This window comes from Hesperophylax consimilis, chromosome 14 (assembly GCF_061612785.1).
Source record: "Hesperophylax consimilis isolate HC1 chromosome 14, BYU_Hcon_1.0, whole genome shotgun sequence".
Taxonomy (NCBI): domain Eukaryota; kingdom Metazoa; phylum Arthropoda; class Insecta; order Trichoptera; family Limnephilidae; genus Hesperophylax; species Hesperophylax consimilis.
This window is the reverse complement of record NC_142849.1, coordinates 28,083,108-28,098,241: the sequence shown is the minus strand read 5'-3', so window position 1 is coordinate 28,098,241 and position 15,134 is coordinate 28,083,108. Positions and strand designations below refer to the sequence as shown.

At 34.5% G+C, this 15,134-nt stretch overlaps 2 protein-coding genes across 2 annotated transcripts; one reads left to right on the top strand and one right to left on the bottom strand.

Annotated features, from left to right (window-relative positions):
* Positions 1-808: 808 nt before the first annotated feature.
* On the bottom strand, positions 809-10,080 carry Cdk2 (Cyclin-dependent kinase 2). Its single transcript, XM_089639699.1, has 5 exons — positions 9,914-10,080; positions 9,292-9,487; positions 4,609-4,881; positions 3,412-3,615; positions 809-2,705 (listed from the first exon to the last, which is right to left on the bottom strand). The coding sequence occupies exons 1-5, from the start codon at positions 10,027-10,029 to the stop codon at positions 2,571-2,573; spliced, it is 924 nt and encodes a 307-aa protein (XP_089495825.1). The 5' UTR covers positions 10,030-10,080; the 3' UTR covers positions 809-2,570.
* A 1,307-nt stretch (positions 10,081-11,387) lies between these two features.
* Positions 11,388-13,170, top strand: LOC149418155 (ATP synthase mitochondrial F1 complex assembly factor 1). The gene is made up of 4 exons (XM_089639357.1): positions 11,388-11,727; positions 11,953-12,274; positions 12,400-12,498; positions 12,880-13,170. The coding sequence occupies exons 1-4, from the start codon at positions 11,486-11,488 to the stop codon at positions 13,045-13,047; spliced, it is 831 nt and encodes a 276-aa protein (XP_089495483.1). The 5' UTR covers positions 11,388-11,485; the 3' UTR covers positions 13,048-13,170.
* The last annotated feature ends 1,964 nt before the right edge of the window (positions 13,171-15,134 follow it).

Sequence of the window (15,134 nt, the reverse complement as noted above, 5' to 3'; positions counted from 1 at the left end):
CACACACCGGTATTCATAGTTTGTGAAAATACCCCATTGGGCTGTGTTGTGAGGCTGGAGAGATTGGGGAAGGGAAGGAGATAAGGAAGATGGGGAAGAGTACCTGGCTATTCAGATCTGGTCACCAAACATGGCTATTTCCATTTCAAGTAACATTTAGATTCTGAATGGTGGTATTTCAACAGGGTGATACTGAGAGTAGTATCTACCACTCTCGACCGCGCTCTTAACACCCTATAAATTAACATAGGTAGTACAATAATAAATCAAAAATATTTCATAACAAAATTACATTGCATTAATAATTGACAAATTAAGGACACCATAGGAATTCCGCGTTTCTGTTTTTGCCATTTTTATCTATATACAATCAACGTTTGCGCATCAAACTCACGCTTTTAGCGTAAATCAGTAGCGTAGAACAAAGCGGGATTCGCATGTAAAAATCTTGGCAACAAGTCAAATCTGCGAGTGTCCGAAATATAAATAAATAAATAGTTCTGTTAAAACAAAGTTACACAATAGAATCAGATTTTGATTTCACCCAGACAACAGGACAATGAATAAGGCACAGAGGTCAACTCTCAAAATAATTTAATTTAGTCCATTAATCAGATTTAGGTTAAATTCATCACTATTTCCATCAATTCAATTATTTAAATTAATATTAACAGCAACCATAAAATCTATGTTTGCAGAATATTTGAAAAGTAGCTTTTGCAGTCTTGGTAATGACAGTATTTTGTAATAATTTTTTTAATGTATGTATGTATATACTTATATTATTTTTAACATAAATGGTACAGTCAATTTTGTTTTTAAATGGTATTTTTTTTTTTACACTGTTTTGAAATAACACTGTCCGCAAAGCGTAAAACATACATATAATATACATGTACTTTGAATTGAGTTAGAACAGAATTAAACTGAGATATAATTTCAAAAGATGAAAGTGATTTTTTAGAAAACACGTAAAAAGAAAACGGATGCGTTTATTGACTGCCAGAGTATATACAAGGTGTCCCAGGGGTAAAGTGCACTAACTTTAGGAAGTGATTCTACATGATGGTAAAAGAAAAAAAGATAAAATTCAAAAATTTTTTCCCATAGAAGAATATTTATATTCCCATACAGACAATTCAAATTTTTTAACTTATGACCATGGAAATTCGAAAAAAGTCATGTTTTTTTCTACTTCTAAAATCATGTAGAATCACCTCCCTGAAGTTAGTGCACTTTACCCCCGGACATCCTGTATACAATATACATTATACAGTGGAACTTATCTCCCGTTTTACTATTTATATTGCATTGTCTTTTTTATATGGCATTCTGTGGAAGTTACCCAACCTGTAAAAACAAAATTAACTGTATTTCAGTATACAAACACAGTAGGTGAAAGATTAACTGTTAATGCCCGCATCAGACCCTGATTGAGATCTTAGTGTAATTCTATGAAGAATTCAATAATTAAACAGCGCTATACAAATTATTATCATATAAAAATTACAAAAATTGTAATAATTATTAACAATTACACCAAGTCATATTTATTGGAGATCTTAAACTTTTATTAATAAAAAAATTATGGTTTTCATCCGGCAGTGATATATATTATGTAAACTCTGTGAGCCATTCCAACAAACATTGTTTTAAACATAGAACAAACATTGCATCAAATTTGAAACCATTTGAACATGTATTGTGTCAAATCTGAAAAAACAATTTAGATTTTTTTAGAAACATTGTGTCAGTTTTCAAACCGTTTAAACAAATAATGCATTAAATTTTAAACATTAGAAAAAAGAACATTTTAAATTTCGAAACCAAATAAACAGTGTCAGATTTGGAACCATTTAAACAAACATTGTGTCAAATTTGAAACCTTTGCAACAAACAAGGCAACAATCATTGTGTTAGATTTGGAACCATTTAAACAAACATTGTGTCAAATTTGAAACCTTTGCAACAAACAAGGCATCAAAGGCATAATCTATTTAATCAATGTATTAGTGGGTAAGTAAGTGCCTTCTTGTAAATTCCTACATTGGCTCTGTTCTTATGTGTATATCCCTGTGTTTCCTTTTTCATTTCTTCTTGTTTGTTTGCTCTACTTAACCTCCCTTTTTCTATTTTTGTACTGTTTTGTACGTGAAACTTATAATTTTGATATCAAAATACCAATGTAAAATTGTACCTATTCACTCCCACCTATGTATTGTCAGTTCCTCTCGTAGTACAATAAGTTTTGTAACTCATTGCGATTACTGTAGCAAGAAATAAAAAAATGTAACCACTCGAACAATCATTGTGTAAGATTTGGAACCATTTAAACAAACATTGTGTCAAATTTTAAACCCTCGGAACAAATAAAATTGTGTCAAATTTGAAATCGTTGCAACAGACAAGGCATCAATTTGATTTGGATCAATTTAAACAAACATTGTTAGAAAGATTAAAAACATCTCCAAAAGCTGAAATATTTAACACACCTTTACACAATAATGCTATGATATTATAGCATTATTTATAATATTAAATTTCATCACAGCGGGGCTAATTTATCAATCTCAGCTGGATAATGACGAAGAGGTTAGGGCTATTTCTGGTAAAGACGGACGGACAAACTTCACATCTTGGAAGTAGTGATGTGAGAGTGCGTTTCGGGCAGAAACTCGTTTACTCGGATCGTAGGTCATTAATTTCTGGAAAGAAAAGAAAAATATTTTACAAATAATTCTATATTTGATTTTTTTTAATGTGAATACCGCACAAGTCCCAAGTGCATCCAATCGTCTAGAGCCAGTGAGACTATGGCATCCCCAATTGGGGTATGTTGTGAGGCTGAAGGTAGTGGGGAGGGGAAGATGTGGTAGATTAAGGTGAGAAAGTGCTGGGCATTATTATTCAGATTTGGTCACCAAAGACGACTAGCAACTTTTCAATTTTGAAAGTCGGTCTTACACCAAGGCGATACTGAGAGTATTCTCCACTCTGCAACGTGTTACAAATATACTTTATATTATTTTAAATATACATTGTGAAATAACACAAATTAATCAAATAAAATTTACTTGCGCATTCCGGGATTGGAACCCGCGAACACTGGATCGCTTGCGAGAGCATTACCCCTCAACCACAGAGACCAAGATTAATCGACCAGAGGTTAATCGATTGGCCTAAGTGATGGATAATATGATAGGTTCCTATTTTGATGGCCATATAAATACGTAGGTATCTTAATGAAAGAAGAAAATGAGCCAGTGGAACTACGATATTCCCAATTTGGGATAGGTTGTAATAAAATTATAGAAGATGAGAAAAGAAGGTAAAAAAAGTAGTTAACTATTCAGATATGACTGACAACAATGTCAACCCTACCAGCACCAGGGGAAAGTCAGGCTATCTTACCAAGAAGAGGTCCTGAGCGTCAGAGGATAGCTGCGGCACCACCTGCTGCAGGGGGGTGGGCTTCCAGCGGGGGAACATGGCCTTGTAGTCGGGCAGTTGCGAGATGCCGGGCCAGGAGATCTCGTCAGGGGTGCCCATGGTGCGGAAGATCCGGAACAGCTGATCGATCTCACTGTCTCCGGGGAAGAGGGTGCGCTTCGTTAACTGGAAAAAAAATAAAAAAATAATAGGAACAATGATTAAAAGAGTTGCCAGTTATCAATGGAAAATTCTTACATATTTGTAATAAGCATTTACTTTGTGGCTCGTCATAATTTACAATAAAAGATATAAATTTGTTTTAGACCACTTTAATTTTAATTGTACTCTACCGGTTTCGGAAGCACCCTTCCTTCGTCAGGAGAATATTAAAAGTAACTTATGATACAAAATATTGACAGATATTTCAATTCTTTTGAAATAATTTGTATACTGCAGTGGTAATCCGTGTGCGAATCTTCGCAGCGTAACTTTGCAAAAAATTGTCTGCATTATAATGCACGTAGCCGACCTACCGTGAGGTAGCGGTGTAAGTTCTATCAGAACCAACCGACCAATCACAGGGCGTATAAATCTCTTACAATTTTAATCGTTTTTTAATTTTCTTGTGAATGGGATTTTTTCCGCAACACATTAAATAAAAATGCCTTAAACAAGTAAATGTACTGTATTAATCTAAATAAAGAAAATCATTATTTAGATAAAATTTTTTTTTAAATATTTTATTATTTTATTTTAGGTAATAATTGTACTAGTAAGAAGGATGCAATTGATTTTTAGAAAGAATTGTTTTTAAATTAGCTAAAAAAGCACACTTGAAAACTGGTATAACTTTATTAATGCAGGAGATGATAATTCTCTAAATGATAGTGAAAACCCTATCAAACTCCGTTGCATAGTTGAGAAGAACTAAGCACACAAACAGACAGACACGGATAGTGATTTTGTTTTATACTATTTAGAGATTATAGAGATGAACAGTTTTGAGGTTTGTTCCTTCGCGGCATGCATTTTGGAAGACACTGAGCTATATGAATATTTCTTATTCTGTTAATTTCTTAACACAAGGAGAATATCAATAATTATTGTATTTTTGATATAATGTAAAAAATTTAAAAATTCAACTGCTGATTTCCCATAGATTAACAAATTTCTCACCATTTCTGCGAAGATGCACGCCAAACTCCACACGTCGATGGCGGTTGAGTAGAACTTGGAGCCGAGCAGTATCTCGGGCGCTCGGTACCACAGCGTGACCACCTCGTGAGTGTAGATCCGGACGGGGATCCCAAAAGCCCTGGCCAGCCCGAAGTCGGCCAGCTTGATGTGTCCCTGCGCATCAACCAGCAGGTTCTGTGGCTTCAGGTCACGGTGCAGGATGCGATGCGAATGGCAGAATGCGATGCCGCCCAGCAGCTGGAATAGGTAGCTCTGGAAAAGAATTTGGTAATTGAATAGACACTGAAATTGGATAAAACTTGTGTCTTTCAAACATTCAATTGACATATTGTAATATTTATGACTTTAAAATTAATAATTGATGCTACACTAGCACCTCCTAGCGACACGAGTTGTGAGACTTGGTTTACTTTCATTAATTTTAATTGATTTTATGCCATGCTACACTAGTGCCTCTAGCGACCAGAGTTGCCAGCAGTTCCGTCATCACCCTAAGGGCAAGAGGGTCACGAGACCAGGGGGAGTCCCGGAACTGTGATTTTGTTGTTTTCTTTTATGTTTTTTTCTTTCAACCCCCCAGTATTTGCCATATAAGAAAAAAGTTGAATTTTATAAAATAAATCAATAAATATAAAGAAAATCGGAGACTGGACATTTTTATGTGTAGACTAAAACAAAAGATTTAGTTATTTTATTAACAAAAAAAAACCTATAGATTCCTAATAATTTTAGTAACATCTTCGTAATCTTAGTAGAAACATCTAGCCACACAATTTTTTCCAAGTTATTTTAAAAGGAATGCAAGTGGCCTATTAACATTATTTTGTGTCATTATATCATAGGTAGTTCACACAATCGGTTTCAATAAATTTAGAAAAGAATTCAAACTAAATTTGAATTCATTGAACTGGATTTCACGGGGATGCACAGACAACCGAAATTAGTATGTTTGATAACATTCAGAATCCAGCGAAACTTTTAAAAATACGAAAAACTTTTAAATAGCTTCCTAAATTATTTTTTTTTAAATTACGTCCACATGAAAGGCCCTGAGGAAAATAGTTTCCCTCAGGGCTTATGTAATCTTTGGGGATGTTGTGTGAAGGGTCTTTTTTTAAGTAAAGGAGAGAAAAATAAACTTGTTCACTGCTGGGAATACAACTGGATGCAAATATAAACTGGAAAGAATGTGTATCTAAAGTTGTAGCAAAAATCAGTAGCTTTTCTTTTGTTCTTGGCACCCTTAAAAATATCTTAAACATCGAGTCAGTAATCACAGCATACTATGGATACGTATACTCAATATAAAATACGGAATAGTTTTTTGGGGAAACTCAGTAAACCCCAAAGATGTTTTTATCATCCAAAAGAGGTGCCTAGGAAAATTACAAACTCTGATCACCGAGATTCATGTAGACCAATTTTTAAAAATCTCAAACTTCTGACAGTGACGGACATATATATAATGGAGTTATGCCTGTTAGTTCGATCATCTCCAGAAAAGTTACCACAAAAAAACTCAACACATAAACACGCTACAAGGTTCAGAGAAAACTTATTAATCCCAAAAGCAAACAAAACTATATTTCAAAAAGGACCACACAACATGGCCATTAAAGTATATGACAACCTTCCACGTAGCATCAAACAAATAACTGACATACTTAAATTTAAATCATCACTAAAAACATTTCTTTTAAACAAATGTCACTACACTTATGAATACCTTACATAAATTAAATACCTGTTTTTTTTTTTATTTACATACATTTGTTAACATGTAATTGTTGGGTTATGTCACAGACATATGAATATATAGACTAGAAATTAAAGGTGAGGGGTAAAATCAACTGTTGAAGAACGAAGGGGGTGAAGCTGACTGTGATTCGTCAATAAATCAATCTGACAGTAAATAGGCATCTCGCATTATAATATCACCATTTAGTTCTTAAAAGTAAAATCTGCTTTCGAATGAATAGACATTTTTACATGGGAGCGCAAATTACTCGCCACGTTATGAACAAATTTGCGAAGTCCAAATTCGGCAAAAAAAAATTTCTTCTATTTTCAGAGTCGAATATTTTGTTTTCGTATTTAGTTAAGACACTTTTATAAGTGTTCATAATTTAGTTCCCAGTAACCAACGATGCGTACAGATATATCTCGATGTGATAGTATATGTTTCTACAAACTGATCCATATTATACGATATAATTACGCTTAAAATAATGCTTATATATGGAATGTAATATGACAATTGGGTTTATTCTCTTTTTCACATCTATTTTTACAAGTTTCCATAGCTAAGCCACCATTTTGCCGTGTTATTTCGTAAAATGCCTCGACCATAGCTCGACGCTAGTTCGAACAAGAATGATGACGTCACATTCTCAAGATTCACGGGAAGCCATACGCGAGCCCAGCCGGCTCCAATGGAACCGGTATGGGGAGTGGGGAATAATACGCTTTTAATCACTTAGGGCAGGTCTACTAATATTCATATGTCTATGGGTTATGTAATATAATATGTATTTGTTGGGTTAGCTGGAAGAAATAGGATGTAACCTATAAGCTATACCCTTTGTACTCATAAATATTTATTTGAATTTGAAAAGATCTGGGAAAGAAAAGGGTATGAGGAGTGACAGATGTATGAAACCACCCATCCCACTGCAGTACAAGACGATGGGTCGTGAGACTTCAAATGGAGAGGTAAAAGGGTCTATTATGGAGAAGATCACAAATTTGAAGAACATGTAAGCACAAAAGATCATGGGGACAGTGTTACTATTTTATAACATACAGCTGACGTGTAACCGGCGTTGCTGGGGGTTATCCTTAGGAGATACACATATACTAATACAAACTTTTCTGTAGGCGTTTTTAAGATATACAATTCTGTAGTACATTATTTTGTTGTATCTCAAAAGGTTTAACCGGCGTTAGCAATGTAAGCGCCTGAAAATATTTTTTTAAGATTTGAATAAAAAAAAAATTGACTTTCTCTACTTTCTATAAATATTATGTGCAAGTATTATATATATAAACCTCCCGGAAGAAATTCTCTAAATGATACAGAAAACCCTATCAAAATCCATTGCGTAGTTTAGATGAACTAAGCGCACAAACAGACAGACGCGGATAGATTACTATTTAGAATTAACTGCATGTCATAATAGAGGGTATGACCGAGGGGACCAACTCTAGGGGACGCCCACGCCGAGAGTACCTGGAGGACCTGCTGGTGGACGTGCGCTGCTCATCATATGCAGAAGTCAAAAGAGCCGCACAAGACAGGGAAGAATGGAAGAGGAGAGTAGATAAAATTGCTGCAAACCAATCCCAGGATTGAAACCAGAGAGAGACTATTTAGATATGACAAAAGGTAGTTGCTGAACTGTCTGTAAGTGACGTTGAAAATGTCGATGGTGAATGCAGAATCGTTAAGCAGTTGAGTCGCTCTGTTGATTGGTGCGTTCTGATAGGCAGAAGTCCTCACATTCGGGGATTGGAAAAGTGCATGGGATCTTCCACGAGTGGATTAAGTATAGTTCAAGTGATTAATTTATTTGGTTTTGTTATATCTGTGCTATCATAATATCGTAGCAGCAAGCTAGTAGAATAATCCCTAGTTCAATACTATAGCGTAATAAAATAGTATAATACCAGTCTGGACTCTGGCGGGATTCCACAATAAGGACATTTTTGGAGTTGTTTGTCCTCTCCCTTATTAAACCTGCTGGCTGCATGGCACGCCAGTCTACTTACGACTGCTGAAACATTCCCGGTTTTACGAGACGCTATCAATTCTATATAAGCACAGCCGCGCAGCACTACATCTCAGTCTTATTCACTCAATCGGTCAGACTCGGAACTCTGTACACCATGGGAAGTTGCGCCTAGGATTGGTGACAACCGGCCTACGCCGCCCGTGCAGCAAGCCCTTCGCGCTCGCACCATCTGTCATCGAAATCCACAACAATTCCGGCTCTTTCTTCACACTGGAGCATCAGGACGACCCGTGGAGACATTACCACTCAGTCTGGTCTTCCCCCCTGTATGTTGAGCTACCGACTTTATCGTCATGACCATACTCCACTACCGTTCATCTCCGCTTATACTGTGTCAAGCATCGGCCTGGAAGATTAGCCACCGATCGTCTCCATTACAGCGATGAGCATCGGTCCGCAGTAATTGATCACCAGCAACGTACCACTACTACACTGAATACAAAATAAAGACTCTGTGTACCACACACATTTTCACCTGTCTCTACCTTGTCACCACAATATTATAATGGTATAAACTTGGATGAATTAATAATGTCATTGGGTATAAATAAATAAATGAAATGAAACAGAATAGATAGGAAAGCTGCTTTAAGGTTGTCATTTTAAGACCACACTAAAAAGATGCCATTTTTTTACTGAAAGGTTTGACGATTTATAAAGAATGTATATTGATAGAAATTATTATCCATTGAATTGTCTTCAAATGAGAAAAAAAATTATATAATAATATTCTACCCAAAAAAAATTTGTATAAACACATCCAACTAATTTTAGAAGACCTTAAAATATTAACTATTCATATGATATTGAATGCCAGAATGAGTAATGCTTAAAAATTTTACAGAAATATGGAATTAAATTATGGACAAACCTTGACTAATTCCTGGTCGAGGGAGGCTTTTCTGCAGTCCATGAACTTCTTCAGATCCATGTGTAAAAATTCAAACACCAGGTATAATTTCTTCTCTGCATAAACTACGTCGAGCAGTTGAACCACTGCTGGATGGGTCAATTCCTTCAGAAGTGATATTTCCCTGATGGCTGTTGACGGTACTCCCTCAGGTTCACTGTAAATTAATTAAAAAAATATATATACAGGAAAATAACTTGAAATCGTCATATCACAAAACCTTCTGGTGTTATTTTTAAAACGTGATTACAAAAAATAACCTAGACTTAGTTTGGAGTAAAACCCTCAGAAATAGGCAGAATAACCTTTGCGTATACTTGTAAATGAATTTCATGACTAAAAGGAGTAAAAATATAACAATACAGATACTATTTATCCACACATCAACAAAATACCAAAGACTATTTTTAAAACTCGATTACAAAAAAATGTACACTCGGAATGAAGTGAAACTTTCAGAAATAAAAAGCAAGACATTGAAATATATTTCTAGAAGATTTTCACGACTAAAATGGTTAAAATATCACAATAAATAAAAATTATACACATAATCAGCTGTCAAGATTTTCGCGCCAAAACTTACTTCTCTAGTTTAATTTTCTTGAGGGCTATCTCCCTCCCCGTGATGGTATCTTTGGCCCTATACACTACTCCATAGGTTCCCTCTCCTATCTTCTCGATAGTTCTGAATTTTTCCATTTTCCATTGGCTGCGGATATTTGTTTATAAGAAATAACGGGCGCCAACCACCCCGAGGAAATTAATGAAGTCGCGGTCCGTTACGTTGGCAAACTCGGCACGAAAAATAAAAAGTGGGGGCCGGAAACAGATGTTCAGGTGTTATGTTTTGTGTTGTGGATGCATTGGAAAATGTTGCCATAATTTAAAAATTACCTAACATAGGGGAAATAAGTGGATGTTATGATTTAGGAATCTGTAAAATATCCCGTGGATCCATAAATGTACAGTCGAGAACATCCACCATTTTCCTAAACCGTTATAAGGACCAAATGAGTCCCTCTTTCGGTTCTCACGTCAAGACTCTCCTTTTGATTTTAAAAGGAAGCTATCATTAATCATTAAATGGTTTTAAAAGCCCCGATGCCTATATGGCACAACGTACATTTATACATACAAAAATGTTTAAGTGTTGCCATCCAAGGCAGTTCGAAAAGAAAGAAGATAAAGGCACCCCTGTGCCAAACAGGGACAAGGGGCTATTCCACCTCCTTGTCGGGAGTATGTAACAGTACAAACGAAAAAGCAGGGCAATTCATATATGTATTCCATAAATGTACAGTAAGATATGACGCTCGAAATTCTTTTACTTAATGGGTGCCATTATATGGCACCACCACTCAGCCGGGCCAATATTAGGTATCGGTAGCAGAACGACTCTACCCCGAAATGCTGATTTACTGCTCATCACTTATCTTTATCTTTAAAATGTGTTTTTTTGAGTTTTTATAACTCTTTGTTTATTTTTTTCAATTCTTCAACCCACTTACCATAAAAGAATTATGTTTAGTTTTCAATTCTTCAATCCATCAAGAAATTTTGAGTTATTGATTAAAGGCTAATTAAATCATGTACCTTTCGGTTTTCAAATTAAATATCGACTGTGGTTTGGTAAAACTCTTTTACAAAATAATTTTGCATAAGAGACGATCAAAACGAATATTAAAAATCTTGAAGTTAATATGAAAGTAGTTATTTGTTTTTATGAATTTTGAAGTAAAATAGTACAATTCTATTTGTAGTTATTTATGATAGATTTGAGTGTTGAGTACTAATCTATGGTTCTCTCGAAATAGCCTAAAAAAATTAGAAGCACAAATTTAGTTGTACTAAAATGTCAATCAGCAAAAATTATTTTATCGTGTTGTAATTTGAAGACAAAAAAATATTTTATCATGTTGTACATGAAACTACTGAAAAGTAACATTCCCAAAAAACGTTGCTTGACAAGTTTTACCAAAACACAGTCTATAAAATGTGGATTTTGATTTTCAAGCGAATGGTAACACTGACATTTTTAGGTTACCTGTCAGATTTTTCAATATTTTTCCCTTAGCCGATGTATGGCCGATGTTCGATACAAGATTTATGATACAAGTGACAGAAACCAGCGTAAATTATCGATTTATTTCATAGCATGGCATTAGTTTTACGCCGAATTAATTGTTTGAGAAGTAAGTTCTTCATTTTTCGATCAATAATGACTTCCGAGTCGAGGGTTCAAAAAGTAATGGAAGACCTGCAGAAGAATCCGTATTTCGACAAATATGCGAATAAAATAGCCACTTTGCAGAAAACTGCACCTGAAGAATTCATGGAAAGAATCGAGGTAAAACATAAAGAGCTGGAGAAGTTGAAAGAAGAAAAAGTCTCCACCAAGTAAGTAATGGCAAATTTTCCTGGGATATTGTAGCATCTTTCTAATTAATTGGAAACTCATAATTATAACCCTAAAGGCCCTGGCCTCCTCTTGGAAACACCTCCACTACTGCCAGTCTCCTGCTAACAATTGAATAGCTCATGGTTGAACCTCATCTGGCGGTCACCATTTCCATAGTTATTAGTATTGATCAATTAAATTTGATTTTGTCAAACATCTTTCAGACGTTATGAGTCAGTTTTGAAGCCAAAAGAGCCACTGAAAGAGAAAGTATCTCCTGTCAACAAGAAATTGGAGGACATCTTTAAAGCAGAGTTGGCTAAAGACAAGAATGCTGAGGAAATTAGAGACATTTGGGTCAAGTACCACATCCAAAAGGACGTAATAGCGGCCACCATTCCTGTGGATATTTATAAGAAAATGACTGAAAGAGTTAAGAAATATCCCACTTTCCTCTTCCCGCTGCCGAGATCACAAGGTTATGAATTTATTATGAGCCAGGCTATCGGAAATGAAGTTCATCTTACTACTCTCCTTTGCTACCAGGTATATTTTTTATGTACCTACTTTTTTCTGCACATGTTAAAAATTCTCATGAAAAAGTACACTGTTTTGGGAGAATGTTATTTTCTTATAAATTATAGTGACATGTTTTTATTTTATTATTAAAGGTTCACAAAGAAAATGCCCCGGAATGTCTCACAATAGTACACTATGAAGAATTGGCCGAAGAAAAGGGCATTGTCCTAATGAGGGGAGAATATGATAAGGTACCTACTTTTAAATATACCGATTGAAAAAAATATAAAAAGATTAAGTGCTTACTTTCAAAATATTTTTTTTGTGCTGGTAACTTTGATTTATTTAAAAAATTAAAAAATGACCTGTTTCAAACAACAATGAAAATAATTCTACTTACTTTCCAAGTATTTTTAATACTGGCAACTTTTTACCAAAGAAAGTCAAACATTCCTAGATTACGAATAACCTGAAAATATTTGAAAAACTCCTACCATAATTTTAATTGAAAAATGTTGCTGGTGCAATGGTGGAGAGCTAGCTAGCAGAGGAATTGAACCCGCAACGCCTTGGTGGGAACCTGTCACATTTATCCACTCGGCACCTAATATATTTATTTTTTACTTTTTCAGAATGTTCTAGATCCGAAGGAGGCCCAATGTTTGGCTAATCAGTTCCAAATGTACTATGGACAGAATCATGAAGCCAAAATGGAACTCTTGGATACCTTTACAACCAAGCCTGAGAACTTCTCACATAATAATCTTATTTCAGAATTAGAGAAATTGACTATTGGATAGACCTGGCAAAATAAATTAAATACAAATCATAAAGTCTTATTGTAAATATAAAATAGTTGGGCACATTTTTTTAAATGTTCCATGTTAGTGAATACAATTTGTCATAAAATAAATAGCATTTAAAGGGAAGTTTATTTTTATTTAAAAGTTCATGTGTACAATATGTTTATGGTGCGCTAGTTACTGCTTAAACTAGAAGTAATTTATCAAATTATACTAATTTGTTGTTTAGGTAAAATTATGTATTATAATAAGTTTTGCAATCAGATTTGAGCCAAACACAGTACTCGCACAGATGTATTGCTATCATACAGAATTGTAATTCGACTTCAGAAAAGAAAATGAGAAAAATATAATATTTTAAATGATAAAAAGATTACTTTGTAAAACTTTTCAAATATTCAAATTCGATGATTGTGTACACTTGTCCTTTTCTCGCTAATAACAATAATTAGGAGTAAGTAAGACGGAAGACTGTTGGAAGGTTATACAATAAGTATATATTCACCAATACACACAAACCTAAGTATGTGTTGTTCGGCCTCATCATAAGTAATATGACATTTCTAAGGAGAACTTTCGAACTCAAAATTTTGATATATTTCTGTTCATTCACAAAATGTCGAATATTTATTAAAATGTTAATTTTTTTTTTTAAACCAAACCAGATAAGATTTTAAATTTTCACAGCGAATGTATTGTCGTGATATATTTTTGGGGTATTACGCTATGTTGTGCTTTCTCTTTCTATAGTCAACGTTTCGGATACGGTTTTATTATCCTTTAAATCACATCTGCCCTGATGAAGGACACACCAATGCTAAAGAAGGAGAAAGCGCAACACTCCATAATGCCCCAAATATAATTCACAATAATACTATGTGTCGTTTATTTTTCTCTTTCCTGAACAATTGGTTTCATGTCACATGTGCAGTGGTGCATTTTGAACAACGATTCGATCATTAACCTAAGACCACAGAAATTATTTTGCTGGGTTGTAGAAATGTTTCACTACTATTAATCACAGTTTACCCGTCGAGGAAAAAATACAGGTTCTGGAGTGTCCTCCACCTCATGAACTGAAAACATATCGTCATTATGAATAATATCATAAATTGAACGTTGTTTCCTCGTATTATCTTCCGGAGAAATATTGTTAGCTGCTTTGTTATAACTATAAATACTAAAGTTATAACTGCCACGTTTTAGCTGAGGCGTGAGACTCCTGCTCGCAGCTCTCTGTATAAATAATTCTTCTGGGGAAGAATGGACCAGTATGTTGCTGTGTGATAAGCTTCTACTGTTTGAATAAAGGTTAGTTAAAGACTCCATGTATTTAGAATTTGAAACTGCAGATTCTGGAGCATTGCATTTTTTAGATTGATATAACGAGTCCATATAATAATGAATATTATCACGTTTTGTATTAGTAAAATGATTTGTTTTATGTCCATTCACTCTTTTCAAATATTGCATCGGGTTTAGAAGTACTGAAACCTGTTCTGCCTCGACATAAGACGAGCTTTTGATGGTTGAACAATTTTGATGAAAACTATTATTACGATTCTCATTTTCCATGTCAGAAGATCTGGAGTAAACATCATTGAGGAACTTCTTCAAATTGGCTTCATTGTCACTTATTTCCGATGGTATATATTTCTTCAGTTCTTCGGGAACGTTTTTGGCAAACTCTTCGTACATTTTAGCATAGTATCCCTGTATTTTTATTTCTCTTTCGGGTAATTTAGAATAATTTTTCAAAACGGCTGGCTTTAGTTGTTTGTTTTTTGAAGTTGTATCTCTTTTAGGGTTTGGTGAAAATTTTATTGGGCTGATGTGACAAACAGAATTGTCACGCATGATCTTTTGTGGAATAGATTTGAATATAGGTGACATTGGTTTTATATCAATAATTTGAATACCTGGAAAATTGCCACTGTCGCATTTGTCAGCTATTGAAATCAGTGATATTTCTTTACCACGTATTGTTTCATCCCTGTTCAATATGCCATTATTACTCATATGTTTATTGGTTTCAGTTGGTTTATACACATTTTCAGGTCTGCCATTAGCTAAATCAATTATTT